Source organism: Lepisma saccharinum, chromosome 8 (genome assembly GCF_977018435.1).
Source record: "Lepisma saccharinum chromosome 8, izLepSacc3.1, whole genome shotgun sequence".
Taxonomy (NCBI): Eukaryota; Metazoa; Arthropoda; class Insecta; order Zygentoma; family Lepismatidae; genus Lepisma; species Lepisma saccharinum.
In genome coordinates, this window is record NC_139236.1 from 24,749,522 (window position 1) to 24,765,529 (window position 16,008).

Here is a 16,008-nt window from a genome sequence, read left to right on the forward strand (position 1 = left end):
AAAATTCCGGATCCGAAAAATTTTAGGATCCGGATCCTAAGGATCCGGAACCAACCGGATCCGGATTTCGGATCCGGATCTGGCTATCCCTACTCTGAAGAAGGATATATTGATTTCAAAGACCTAAACAGTACTTTCTTAACCCTTAACCACAGTCGTGAACATTTTGGGCACTAACACAGTCGTGCGGTCCACAGGACCTCTATGAAAAAAAGGAAAATAAATATATCAAGACATATTTTAAATTATGTGAATTTAATCATGGCTTATGCTTTGTTATTCACTGAACACAATTACGAAGTTTTGAGAGCAATACATTATTTTTTAACTTCCCTCAAAAAAATATTTTGTTTATATTGTGAGTTTAAGCAGAACAAATACATCAATCCAAAATATATCTTAACTGAGTATTTACACACAGCTGATCAACGTGAATGTAGTCCTTAGTTATTGTTTAACATTCATTCTTCAAAACCACGGAAATCTGCAATTCTCTTGATTATTGATCGTAATAAATCATCGGTGATTTTAACCCTCAAACACAGTCGTGACGTCCGCGGGACCACAGTATATAAATAGAACACCACAGAAGCAGATAATGCAACCTTTCCCTTCACGCTTTCACAGCACACTGAAGTTGAGGAAGGTACTGAAAGAGAGGCAGCCTCAAGGTCGAAACTACTGGCGGGGTAACAAGCAAAAGGAACACTCCGTTGAGGGTTAATGAAACATAAATTCTTTCGATTTACCCCCTCCCACCCCTCTTCTGTGCTTCTCAGAGTCAGATACTCGATAATCAATAATAGACCGCATGCAGACCTATTATTGTATTGAAAATCACTAAAGAAGCTTGAATTGATGTTTTAAGTCCACTTTATGCATAGGGCTAATCTGGACTGGACCTACAGTTTAAAGTCAGATCCGAACCACTGTGTATACCGCGTTTGGTAGAACCTGTCCCGCTTCCCGCGCTAGGGAGCGCTCGACAGTTTCGGTGCCAATGAGAAACGAGGAAAAAATCGTCTGCTGGGCAGCGAGGAGCGAATGGAAGCCAGAAGAGAGGCGCTTACGTAGACGCTGTTGCGACGTTGCGTATTTCAATTGGCTGCCTGGCTTTGACTTTCCCCAGCACCGAGAAAAGCCAGGGAGCAACTAGAGCGGGAACGGGGACAGGTTGTAACAAACGCGGTATAATGTGCCTCCACCAGGTATCAAACCCGGAGCCCCTTGATTACAAGGCGACAACGTTACTACTACGCTATAGGGGAGGCCCACTAAAGCAGCCATGTGTGTGTAGTAGTAGTTGTAGTAGTAGTACATACACACACACACACACGCAAGGGAGGCCTACTCGCAAATCAATCAATCAACACATAACTATGAAGTCTCCTCGATAACGTTGTCGGCTTGTAATCAAGGCGTCCCGGGGTCCGATATCCGGTGAAGGCATAGGGCACAGTGGTTCAGATCCAACTTTAAACTGTAGGTCTAGTCTCGTTTTGCCTTTCTGTGCATAAAGTGGACTTAAAACAACTATTCAAATAAAGAAACATAACTATGATTTCATGTCATTTTTGTTTCCCTGGTTCGAATCCCAGTTTGGGAATGGCATGAGTGTTATTTGTGCATGTCCCTTCATCAATTTCATCATATCATCACTCATCTTCATCTTCGCGATTAGCCAAAAGAGGCAGAAATGCGAAGTAAAATGAACCAAATTAATCCATCCAATTTCGTTTATCGTTGTGGTATTGAAACTCAAGATGGACTCTAAGCTGCTAAGTGTTGTCTGTTAAGATCTCTACATAGCCTATATACAGGAGCGAGGAATTGAGAACTGTACGAAGGTAATGTTTATCCTGTGTAGCTGAATGGTTAGTGCTCCCGCCCTTGGTGCCAGTGGTCCAAGGTTTGATCCTCGATGGTAGTTGCAACATGTCTGCATTGATCGAACATCGTTAGGACAATAATTAGCGATCCACTGAAAACAAGTAGCGAACTACGGTCTAGAAAGCCAAAATACGTACGGGATGGGAAATAACCTTTTGCTAGGGGTCCACAGTAAAAAGTAACAACAATTAAGAAATTATGGTAGTACCAAATGTTTACTACGACAATTGTGGTTACAAAAACAAAATTAAAAGTTAGTATGTCCGCCGTTTGCTTCTCTCACATCACGAAGACGATCAGGGTAGGAGCTCAGAAGATTCGCAAACAAGTCTGTATTCCATTCCATGTCACGGAGGACTTGTTCCAGATGTGCAAGGAGTGTTGGCGGGAATAGCGGTCCACTATCATCAAGGACTCAACTGCGTCCTTCAGAATAGCCCCAAAGTGCTCCGCTGCATTCAGGTCCGGTGATGCACCCGGCCATTCAGAACTGCTGAAGAAGTCAATGCCACTTCGCCGAAGAAGGTCTTGGTTTTAGCATTTGCCTTGAAGCAAGGTGCTTTGTCGTGAACTAACTTTTAATTTTGTTTTTGTAACCACAATTGTCGTAGTAAACATTTGGTATTACCATAATTTCTTAATTGTTGTTACTTTTTCCTGCAGACCCCTAGCAAAAGGTTATTTCCCACCCTGTACTATAAGGCATGGAGCTCTATGCGTTGGCCATTCATCGCCTAGTGAAAAGTTACTTCGCAGGCCTTGACCTTCAAAGGCGTGTTGCACCACGAAATTTATTAGTCCCTTCTAGTTCGCTTCATTTTTTTACTCTCTCTGCACTCGCGCGTATTCGTTACACGGTGCAACACCGACTCCACTACTTCGTTGATTTGCTGCCAGTAGTGTATTTGGTGTCTGCACCGTTTGCACTACTTTCTGGAGCGGTGTAATTTGTGCTGTATGGTCACGTGGTGCGTGCAAACTAATCAAATGAACGTTTATAGCAGCAGACAGACATTTGTTGAATCTTCTGAACTTGAACACCGCTTATCGTCTACTTGGTTGAACGTCATTTGTTTGCACCAGCCTGACACTGGAATACACCTGCACTAAACATAGTGTCAAAAAGTGCAGCGTACTATACGGGTGCTATCTAGTTTTAATTAATATGACCACGTCGAACACTCCCGAACCCCGAAATTTTCCCAACACTCTTTAAATTCTTTTACCAGGACCATGATCATTTCGTCGATAAATTTACCCTCGATGGAAAATCACGGATAAACTCTTGAAGATCTGGTTTCTACATTCAGTGCAAGATACCCCCAGGGTTATTATTACTGGCGATATCTCGGCTGTTCATAAATCTTGCTGCTTTGCTGGAAGAACTGCTGATATCATTTGCTTACGTGACAAAAGACATTCTGTATCAGTAAGCAAGAAACTAACCATTTCATCGCGGATGGATACTACATTTGGGACACCAGCTGCTTTTCCGATATCGTCTACATCCTTTCATCACCTTCAATCACGGGGTGAAGGAATCGTTATCCTAAATCATATTCCAACAGCTTATATTAGAAATCCAATCCTGTGCACTAAGATTAACATTATAGTTGTCGAACAGTTACCTAATCGTGCCACTTTCTTCTTATCTTAATCGACCTCCCTGCCCTTAGATAACAGTAGCCAAATGACTGTGTCAAGTCATTTCTTTCCTCAACACACTTCCCCTTGCTCTAATAACCGCACCTTCTCCTGGCAACGTGCCAGAAACAAGAGTTTTATTTTTTCACATTTCTACATTCCAAAGGCTACTTAAATCCACAGAATTTTGTTGCCGTTCCCAAACTTACACGTGCTGCCCTTACTAGTACGTCATCATGAGCACAGGAACGCAGAAGGTAGACGAACTTCCACCAGATACGGTAAGTCAGTCTTTGTAATATCTCTTATCACTTGTCAGTTTCACAATGACGTCCGTAAAGAGAAAGAGAAGAAGGAACAAGAATCACTAGCACATGGTTAATGTGTATTCATAATTAAGCTGTTGGCAACCGTGCTTCAAGCAAAATCACAGGCCTAAGTAGTTGTCGAGCGATATTCATCGAGCAGGTTTTCGCTCGTTGAGCGGCGCTTATAGGTCAACCAATGGTAGCACATCACAATTCATTTTACACAGATTAGAACCGAATTCAAGAGGAAAATAGACTTTTCACTCATCAACCGTACCAAGTGTATTGCCCCCAAAAATTCTAACCGCATGTTGCAAGTTCCTCGCTTTGGCTGTTCAAATGAAATACCAAAACAGTCCTACAAAGAAGTAGCTGCTATGAAAATTTCAGATAAAAAAAAATAATTTTAAGGCAGTAGTCAACTTGCCTCCTCTCTACTTTGACCCACCCACCATACTTTCAAGAGCCTAAGTAATACCCTACAATTTATTAGGTCTTTCTTTCTTAATCTCGGAAAATGAAGTCCAGACATGGATTTGAAGATACTAGCTAAACTTGAAAACTTCCCACCATAAAGAAAATCCACCTTCAAATTTTGAAATAATTTAATCGATTTCACTAAAATGTAACAACAAACCAAACGTTGAGGGTATGTACCGCTAGAAGAATTTCAGCTGAAACACTAAATTTACGCCAGATATCGAGGTCACAAAATTGGTGACTTGTCCACTTTGCCACTTTTGACACCCCCCCCCCCTTCCCTCCGACACACACACACACATTTCCACATATACAATTATACGATTCTAAAGGCTTTATCGCAAATTGTAGAAACGATGCTCTAACAATCGTATCAGTTTCTTTCAACGAACACTGAATAGATCTTACACCCTATCCCACTTATCTCTGGAGCAAGGCCGCGAATAGAGTCAGAGAAAGAGGGGGGGGGGGTGGAGTGAGCAAAGCAAGTGAGCTTGGGAGGCTGGTAACTGCAATCGCTTTCCCCCTCCAAGCAATCCCGTTCCTCTCATGTGTTCATTGGTGGAGCCGTCACTACTTGCGCAGAGACTTGTTTTCGTTCACCTGCTCCATACATAACTGTTCAGCACGTTGTTATTGGCGAAGATTTCCGCCACAAGTTACACGCACTCTTATGTGGCTTTGGTTGTTTTGCCAACTTGCTTCTGCTCAACGGTTTAAACACGGTCGTCGGTAGGTACTAATTATTGGGGGGACGCAAGAAATTGAAACCATATAATGAAAGAATAAGTTTATGTAACAGATGTTTAATTTATATATATGACCAATACGATAAACTAACCGATTAATATGAAATGAACCATTATTCAACATTTCTCTCTTCATTGGCCAATGTTACTCACTGGGTCTACAAATATTACAATATTAGCTATTGACTCTATCAATATTATCAAAATTACATAAAAGAAATAATGTCTCAAAACCGATTGTAGGCGAGCTGAGCTCTTTTCGTGTGCAGAAAACTTTTCTAATGCTTTCTTCCAATTTCGAAAACCTGCGGTCACAAAGGCAAAGTCCATTTTTGTCACTAAACATTTCGTTGGAGCGATACTATGGTATTTGTGGCAGTAAAAAAGAAAAATACTCCATCGTTGCCATTAATAACATGAAGCCACTTGTAAGACTCAAACCATTTTGGTTGAAATTTTAAAACACGTCCTTTAAGTTGTTGATTGCTAAAATCGTGATTTGGCTCCAGTGGCGAACTGGAAAAACATAGGCGTACTTACGCCCGTTTCAGGACATGCAGCAGTTCGAAATTGACAATCTTGTGTAACTAACTGGTCGTGCTGATGCTGTTGAAGCCGTAATTTCAACTGATGAAGAAGAACTAACATCACGAGGCGCACTCCCATTTCCACTATATTCTTTGGTCTCTCTGTATGCAACTCCTTACCATTATCGGTGGGTGTTTGTGATCTTTATTACAAATCTGTCCATGTTCATTGTCTGAACAGACGACAGCCACACGAAATCAACAAGCAAGGAAAGGTAAGTGCAGCAGGGTACGGCCTCGTTGTCGAAATCGTAAACCACACGTTTTGGTCAAAGAAAGAACCGCAACATTTAATCTACAAAAGACCTTGTAAACAAGGCTCACGTTTCGAGAAGTTAAGATAGCAGAACTTCGACAAAGAAACATTTCAGTATAACAATGAAATGCAGTTAATTAACAATCCTTATCGGTTCCCTTATTTTCTTACGGTGCCCCCCACCGCCCGCTTTGTTGATCCTCACGTTGGAAATGTAACAATCATGTCAACAAAAAGCGGACGAAAGCGTAAGTATGGTTAGCGGTAAAGAATACCACGGCTCTCTATTCATTTCGACGTTTTCGTATCTTTGTGTTACTAAGTTGCCTGTCACGAATCAGATTCTTTAATTGTCATGGACTTTTTAAGAATAAATAGTTATATGCATTTAAGTTTTCAGAAATGGTTTTAAAGAAAATACATCTTCTAATGAATGAAATAAAGAGGTAGAGTGTCTCAGGATTTACCAAAAAAAAAAGTTTCGATGACTATACACACTATTCCCCCTCTTATATGTGCTTGTGAGTATAGTTCCACTCGATAAAAAATTATTTTCGGAAAAAAACCCATTACTTCATTCTTTCAAAAACTAATACGATTTTCGAAAATAGGAAAAATATTGGGGGGACGATCCTCCTCATCAATTATTGAGGAGGACGTGTCCCCCATCTACCGACGGCCGTGGGTTTAAAGCATGTGTGCAAAACAATTCAGACATGGCTCAACATTTTTGTTAGAAGTAATTGATCCTTTCATTCAAAGAAATTCTTTCTTCGTACACCCTGAAGACATGTTGTTGGCAATGGCAATGGATGAACGTATACACGTAAGAAAAGCGTGTTACAGTCCAGATACTGTGCGAACTTACCAGCCCCCTGATCTTAAGTTTGAACTTCTGTCTAGACAGAATTAATTGGTTGGTTGACTTGCAAACTTTCTCCACCATTGATGGATCATGTGACAACATAATTTTTTTGTCATTCCTAGATAGCAAAATTCTGCCCGAATTTGCCTATATAATCTTTCCATGTCACACACAATCAGTACATATAGCAATTGTAACACAGTCTGCCAGGGGTGTCCATCCCCCCCAAGGCCAATGGCGCACCCCCCCCCCAAATCATATCATTCGCGCTTCAAACCATATCGTAATCACCAAAAAAGTATTTAATTGCGACATCGTGTCTACCGAAAGTAACTTTTCTCTTAGCTTTACTGAACACTATGCTTGATATACCCCTCCTCCCTAAACAGAGGGCCCATCACTCAAGACCGTCCCTAAAATCGTTCATCATAATCGAGAATATATCTTGTCTTGTAATGCAGCTATAGTATATAAACTTCACATTCCCCTCATTCAAGCTCCAAACACGCATCCTAGCAACACGTGAATGCCAGCGAAGCGATCAAGAAAATTTTTACATCCATTTCTTGGCAGGCTTTCAAGAATATAAATTTCATGGGGTGTTAATACTTTCTTAGGATCCAGAGATATTTAGTCTTTTCCAGCTTCTCTTTTCGCACGTTCGGGGACGAAAACGTATGGATAACATATATTTAAATAGAGTCTCCAAAATTTAATGTCCGAACTCTCTCTCCACTACAGAAATTAAAGATTTAACACTTTATCCCCCTTTAAATTTAAAACCCAATCCTAGCATAAAAATGTCCATGCCAATTTTAGACTTACTGTTGATATTGAAGGCTGGATATTGCCTCCTCCAAAAAAATTAATTCATAATCTCCGCACCAAGAACTTCGGTTAATACACAAGAATTGGATACCCGCCTCAATTTAATGCTCAATTCTCCTCTAACTAAAATACCCGCCATAATCTAAGACCAAGAGTTGGATACTGTCCCCCCAACATTTAATTCATTCAGAATCCCCCCTAGAATCTACGTGTCAATTAAGGCTTAAGGCCTAAAACCTTCGATAATACCCTTAAACACTTTCTTTTCTTCATCTAATGGATTAAATATGGTGCATTTAAGGTTATAAAATTTTACATATATTTTGGAAAAATATAAAAATGTTGAATTTTATATTATTTGAAGGGGAAAAAAAAAATCTCGATCGCGCAACATACGCCATAATCCCCCCCGTGGGCACCACTGCAGTCTGCTGGAAAAGTATGTGGCCTAGTAAATAGAGACAGCTTTATTAGAGCAACCCTATTCTCCCGTTCGGTAATGCCAAGGTTGAGTAAGAAATCAACTTCAGATTTATGCATGAAATAGGAAACCAGTAAATTAAGATAATCTTGCAAGCACCAGCTGTTGAGAAATGGTAGAAAACCAGTTGGCAATCGCATGACGCAAAAGTTGTATTAGTTCCTCACCATTCACAGGATATTTAATACATGGCGTTTGGTAGCAGAAAACTGCTTCTAGGCCTAGTTATAAAGAAAAGTACACCCATCTTAAAAAAAAAAAGAAAAAAAAAAGTAGGAAAATTCGTTTTTACAACACTAGTTGATAAGCCTATGGCCGTCGCCATGTTGTCTACATAGATTACATTGTCTACATGTATATAAAAGTGTTCGGAAACAGTAACTTGTTGTTGCAGTTACAGTTACTCATTTTAAAAGGTAACTAAGAAAGTTACATGTAGCAATGTAAACTTACCTGAGGAATTAATCTTTTTGCTTTAGGGCGGGATGCCCACTTCAAGGCCGCCCTCAGGATTTTTTCTCAGGGGGGGCATAGTAAGATTTCATATCTTTCCCTTCAGTCGTAAAAACTTCAATTGTTGTTGTTATTGCTATTAATATATTATTATTATTATTATTATTAGCTATTATTATTATTATTATTACTACTACCTTACAAATCATAAAATTCAAATTGAATTGAAAATACTGTCGCATTGTATACACAAGCTTAGATTCGAGTTTGCTATTTAGATAGAAACTGGATTCGCTTTGCTTCCTTTCCATAAACATCTATCATTTTGTTGATGAGTAGTTCTATGTCTTTTTGTACTTTTTCTCAATACACAGATATCATACAGAGAGCACTTAATCTACGTTCTTCACAGTGGCGGCTGGTGGTTTGGCTCTATGGGTGTGCACTTCGGTCTCGCGTCCAGAAGTGTTATGCCACCCCTGTCAAATACTCGCACACGTTTCTGCTTACATAATGAGGTTAACTGGCAACCCAAGTTTTGATCACCATTCACTGAAAATGAGGTTATCACAGAGTTATATTTCATGATTTTTTAAACAAAATTTCAAATATTTCGGAAATTATCCAGCCCAGTAGCGTAACTAACATGCTCTGCGCCTCCCCGCAACTTTCAGTTGTGCGTCCCTCGTTTAAAAACAAAAAGCTTCCTTTCTAAAACATAAACACGTTTTCATTTTGTATTAGATACATTCAAATATGAAAGTACATACATAGGGGTGACCGGGGCACTTTGTCACAATTTTCACATTTTATTTTTTTGTGGCTCTCACGTAAGGCCGAAAATTATATTTTTTTACATGCAAATACTTAGTTATCTTGTGCACAACATATGTTCCTGTGTATAATGTAACTCATCCTGAACTGGACTTATTAACTCTTCTTTACGATCAATACAGTTGTGACAATGTACCCCATATGCGGGGTAAGTCGTCACAATATCTGGGGCAAGTTGTCACATGCTATTCTAGTGGCAGTTTCATTAAATAGGTATATATTATTAATGCAACTCCTAGAAAAAGACTGGAAATGTTACTAGCACTAAATACTTAGCATGTAAAAGAGACTTAAAAAGCTAATTAAATGAAATGGTAAATTATGCTAGTTAAACAGGAAATAAAGTAGGTGTTCCTGTATATTTTCTTCATCCCAAAAGATACATATATTGTTACATGAATCTTTATAGGTAAACCAGAACTTTCATGAAAACAACACTAGCTTACAGAGTAGCTAATGAATCAAAACTACAACCTTAAAGGTTACAGAAAACTGTTTCAGTAAGAAAATTTGTAAAAGATAGGGCCTACATTTCCAACATACGAAATTTGCCAATGGCATTCAACTTTCTTGTGATTTTAGAGTTAATAAATTGCAAAATAATTCCTATTAAAGACCTATGTATAGCTACAAAGGGAGTAAATATTATTACAAAGTTTAGTTTAGTCTTATCAGTTGGCACCTCAGATCGTTTTCAAAATGTTTATTCTTTTGCTTCTACGTATTAAGTTACCAGACCTAGACGTCATCGTCAGAATCACAGTTAACACACACGTAAAACAAGTTCTTCGTCCCGCACTTTTCGTGGGACCATCCTTTACATCGAATGCACTGAATCCACTGCTCACTGCCTGTATTTGTCCATCCCCACACACCAAACACAGCGTGTCGTCGTCCTCTGAGGAAGAATCGTAATCATCTTTGGACCTTCGTCGACATTGTTTCTTAGATGGAGTTGTTTTTTGTTCGAGATTCAGTCTTTTCTTTGCAGGAGTTTTGCCTTTGACCTTGTTTCTTCTGGAATTCACAATTCGGTTTCTCTCTGGAGTATCAGTGAGAATGCATGACTTGCAATTTCTTCTGCTGTTGTTGGTTTTCCTTGGCCCTGCCTTCGGGAATGGTCTGATATGCTCGGGAGCGAGTTCGGTCGCTGCTTCAGCCGACATTGATGATACCATTTCGGTAGGTGAGGCCGATGTTCTTCCTGTTGATGCTGTTACTTCAGGCGGTGGCGATCTCCCCGTTTCAGCATCCGCTTATGATGAGCCTAAACTAAAATTTGATGTACGGGTCATTCCATGTCAAATCATCCAGAATTTTGTGAAAATGTCACCCACCATCACCGATTTTGATGATGATGATGATGATCTTCCCTCGGGTTTGCCGTAGAAACTTCAAGTTTGTTTTCTTTTGTTCACAATAGTATAAGCTTTCATTGAAATAACATTTCAGATGAATGCATCAATAAACATGTACTTTTATATATAGTTTTATGTCTTTTTTTAGAAAAATAAATGACTAACTTCAAGAGCGAATTTCATGCAATGCCCCCCCATCAATTTCCCCCCAATTTGATATGTAGCTAGCTCAGAGTGTGTACTAATGCCTGATGGAAAAATTGGGATGGGCGGTTCAGAGACAGGGTGATAAAAAAATAATTTGCATAAAATGACATTAAAAGTAAATCTTATTAAAAATGCTTATGTATTTAGCACAAAGCCTGAAGTACATTATATTTCAAGCTACAATATTCAAAATTTATGTTCACTATGTGTGAATGTAAGCATAGGCGTAACCTGGCGGGGGCAAAGGGAAGCACTTCCCTCTCCCAAATTTATGTATTAATTAAAATTTACTAGTTAAATATATTTTGTGATCCTCCTGGCACTTGAGGAACGAACGAATAAAGAGTAATAATTGTGATTTTTCAAATTTATTTGTCAAATAATCCTGGACACTATTTTTATGCGATGGAAAACTTTGTGATTATCCCAACCCGAAGATGGTTTCCAAGTGACACCCATTAAGATAGTACTATTTTTGCTCTGACTGTTAAACAACTAGTGTTTCGAAGTAAATAGTTACAAAGTTACAAGTACAATTACTTTTTATTTAGAAATTCTAACTGTAACTTACTTTTAAAAGTAAGTACCTGCAACGTTAACAGCGGTAACAGAGTTACTTTTTACAGTAGGGAAATAGCTAAATTGGACAATTCTGTTCCAGACTATAAAAATAAAATATGTACCTTCTCCGGATGCTACGTGAAAGGATTTTCTTGGAATTGCTGGCAAGGAAGCTATGCTTTGTTGCATGCTAAATTTAGAACATCCACGCTTTACTGTAATTCATTTCTAATTGTATGTGAAAACCCCATTGTTTTTGGTAGACTGCTGCGTTCGTTTGGAATGTTGTTGTCCAGCTAGGAAAAAGTCATTGTCGAGGGAGTGGATCTTGGATCTTGTTGAACTTGCAATGGAGGAGAAAGAAATAGGTGCAAGTGGAATCAATGACACCATATTCAAAATAACATGGTCAGCATTCAAATGATTTCTTAATTAAAATCGTTCAAGTAAAGCTTACTGTGTTTACCATCATTTATTAGCAGTAATAATGTAAATATATAAATGCATATTTTTTACTAGAAACATAAGTAAAACACGGAAGTCTTCATGATCATTGATATTGTGTAACTTCTACACAAATCAGTGATCATTAACAGTACGTTACTGTTACAGTAACTGTAAAAGAAACTCAGTTACTTTCGAAGTACCAGTAACAAAAACTGAGTAACTTTTTTAATTATTGACTGTAACTCAGTTACTTGTAAAAAGTAACTTACGGAACCTGTAAATTCAAATTAGTGCATACTTCCTGGTACGGTTGTAGTACTTTGCAATCACTGACACATTGTACTGTGGGTTGTTGTCATTTCACCCTAGATGATTACTAAGAAATTTATCCCTTGAATACTATTTCTACCGAATTGGTACATAATTGCCGTACTTGTTGCTTTATACTATAGAAGTCTATACAAGTATTTTTACTGTTCCAACCATCCCGTCACAAAGATATTTTCTGTGGTATGTAGCGAAAAAGCTCCATTTCAAAAAAGTTCAATCAGCTCAAATGTGTAGTATTAATTCTTACTTCATATTACGTATCCCCATGAATAGTAGCTAAAAAAAGAACTTCCATATTGAGATAAAATGCACAAAAAGAATGTTCTCGAAGATAAATTTGCTAAACTTGGGAATGTTAATAATGATGTTTATGTATATAATTATATAATATATTTGGTCTAGGAATTAATTCGTGCGGTTGTTACGCACACATTGAAGCTGTAGTTCAAACACAAAATACATAAATACCTTAAGAAAAATATTGTCCATCGCGAGCCACCACTTTCGCCCATCTGTCAGGCAAGTTACGGATTCCGTGGCTAAAGAAGTCCTCATCCTTTGAAGCGATCCAGTCAGAGACCCATTTTTCGTTATCTTCTGAAGAAGTGAACCGCTGTCCAATCAAATCGTTATTCATGCAATCGAACAAGTAGTAGTCCGAAGGAGCAACGTCTGGTGAATACGGCGGGTGGGGTAAAACTTCCCATCCGACATTTTCTAAATAGGTTTTGACCGGTTTTGCGACATGTGGGCGAGCGTTATCATGTTGGAAAATAAGTTTATCATGTCTGTTCTCCCATTCTGGTCGTTTCCTGGCCAGAGCTTGCTTCAAACACATTAATTGTCGTCGATAACGTTCTCCATTAATAGTTTCACCCAGTTGCAGCAGCTCATAGTACACCACACCTTTCATATCCCACCATATGCACAGCATAACCTTTGCACAGTGAATATCTCGTTTCGGTTGTGATGGACCTGGTTCACCTGGCTTCACCCAGGCCTTTTTTCGTTTCGGGTTCTCGTAATAAATCCACTTCTCATCGCCAGTAACAATGCGATGCAAAAAAACCCTTTCTTTTCTGTCTTTGAAGCAGCAATTCGCAAATGGTTTTTCGTCTTTCAACGACTCTGTCTTTCAATTCATGTGGAACCCAATGTGACATATTTTGAATTCCCATGGCTTTGAGGCGTTTGGAAACTGTTGTTTGATCAACGCCTAATGCTTCTGTAAGTTCTTCCTGCGTTTGACACGAATCCTGATCGAGCAATGCTCTCAATTCTTCGTCTTCAAATTTTTTTGGCTGTCCAGGTCGCTCTTGGTCTTCCAGGCCGAAATCACCACTTCTAAACCATGCAAACCACTTCTGACACGTTCGCTCAGCTAGCGCATGGTCACCATACACTTCCACCAAAATACGATGACTTTCGGTAGCACTTTTCTGCATGTTAAAGTAATGAAGCAGAACACGCAAAAACGCTTTATCTGCAACGAACTTCGCCATGTTCAGTTGACTACAAAATGCTGTTGTTGACACGTCAATCAACTGCCCTATATTACGAACGATGCGCGCTGACAGGAGTTTTCAACGCATGTGTGGATACACGGAACTATGGGACGATACGCTCGTTACGCCATCTCTTTTCCAGGCGCACGAATTAATTCCTAAACCTAAATATAATTTTTTTTAAAAGATGAAGACTGTTGAAACTAATTTACAGTGGAACGTCGATTTTAAGTTATCCAGGAGACCAAGCTGAAAAAACTTAATACATGGGAAAATGCAAAATCTTGGAAAATTTATAAACAATTTGCTATGTTGGGACCACCACGATTTAATGTAAAATGAAGGAAAATGTAAAATCGAGGAACTTAAATCGGGGTTCCACTGTAATTATTACTTGCAAATTTTAAATTAATATATAAATTTGGGAGAGGGAAAGTGCTTCCCTTTGCCCCCGCCAGGTTACGCCTATGCTTACATTCACACATAGTGAACATAAATTTTGAATATTGTAGCTTGAAATATAATGTACTTCAGGCTTTGTGCTAAATACATAAGCATTTTTAATAAGATTTACTTTTAATGTCATTTTATGCAAATGATTTTTTTATCACCCTGTCTCTGTACCGCCCATCCCAATTTTTCCATCAGGCATTAGTACACACTCTGAGCTAGCTACATATCAAATTGGGGGGAAATTGAAGGGGGGGCATTGCATGAAATTCGCTCTTGAAGTTAGTCATTTATTTTTCTAAAAAAAGACATAAAACTATATATAAAAATACATGTTTATTGATGCATTCATCTGAAACGTTATTTCAATGAAAGCTGATACTATTGTGAACAAAAGAAAACAAACTTGAAGTTTCTACGGCAAACCCGAGGGAAGATACGATCGTTTATAACCTAATGCGTGTTATTCAAAGTGGAGCTGCATGTGGCGTACAGGGAGTTCTTAAAAAGCTCGTAACTTCTGAACCCCTTCACTAATTTTAAAAATGTTGTCATCTTTGTAATCATTATCGAACGTTCTATAAGCATACCGAATTTCATCATAATCGGTCATGGTGGGTGACATGGCCTGGATGAATTGACGTGGAATGACCCGTACTTCCTTCCTGCTCTTGCGACTTGGAACTCGTGCAGCATCGGACAGTAACATAACCTGGCATCAAATCTTCTTCAGTGAATACTTCCGAATTTAATGAAAATATGCCGGTAACACGAAAACTAGCCTTAATATTTCGGGGAGTGGCAGCCATTGGAAAAGCCGTGGCAACAATGTCTGCAACATTGTGGATTGTGATGATTTTTCCAGGTTTAGTTTTCAACCAATTCTCGCATGCAGAGTTGATGAATTTCTTGAGAGGTCCAAACACTGACCTATCTAGTGGTTGCAATTTGTGCGAACAGTGGGGTGGGAATGAGAGAACCACAACACAGTTTTTTCTGGCGTATTCCAAACCTTCAATTGACAGGTGAGATCCGTGGTTGTCTACAAGCAGTAGCACTGGAGACTCCTTACAGCATTTAACGTTGGCAACAAAATGCTTCAAAAACTCAATAAAATTTTCCTCCTTCATCCATCCGGAGGGGTTTGCACACCCAGCGCTGCCCGGTGGTCCTCCCCTGATAAAATGTTCTTTGTAGTGAACCCTGGGAAAAACGAAAAATGGTGCAACCGTGTTTCCCGTTGCGGACACAGCAACTGCTAGAGTCACTAAACTTCCCCTTTCAGCTGACGTAATGGATCCTATCTGTTTGAAACCTTTACGAGCAACAACACGGTTAGGACGTTGCACTGTTGAGATTCCCGTCTCATCCATATTATAGATATCTGAGGGACGAAACTTGTTGCGTTCCATTATAAACTTTAAATTGTTGAAGAATGCTTCGACGTTTGTTTTGTTGAAGCTGGTTGCTCGCGCAAGGCTGGTTGCTTGGGGAGTTCTTATAGCAAGGTCATCATGTCTTTTCAGAAATCCCGAAAACCCGTCTGGGCCAGCAGTGCCCTTTTCGTTCTACGACTCCGGACACTTCTTTCCGAGCGCTTTTGCATAGTTGTAAGCCAAATCCCGAACCTCTTTCGTCGTGAGTCCAAAGTATATGTCCGAGGTTTGTTTTAGGTATGATATTAGTAAGTCTTCCTCGTGTTCCGCAAATACTCTGTTACATGTTGAGTAACCCAATGTGAATGAGCATTGCCCGGACTGTAGTTCACCGTCTGT

General features: G+C 39.2%; 1 protein-coding gene across 1 annotated transcript in view; it reads left to right on the top strand.

Annotated features, from left to right (window-relative positions):
* Positions 1-3,680: 3,680 nt before the first annotated feature.
* Positions 3,681-16,008, top strand: part of Hn (phenylalanine hydroxylase) — a 119,714-nt gene continuing 107,386 nt past the window's right edge. The window contains exon 1 of the mRNA XM_083126346.1: positions 3,681-3,815. Coding sequence (XP_082982472.1) covers positions 3,771-3,815 — 45 coding nt within the window. The 5' untranslated portion in view covers positions 3,681-3,770. The remainder of the gene's footprint in view (positions 3,816-16,008) is intronic.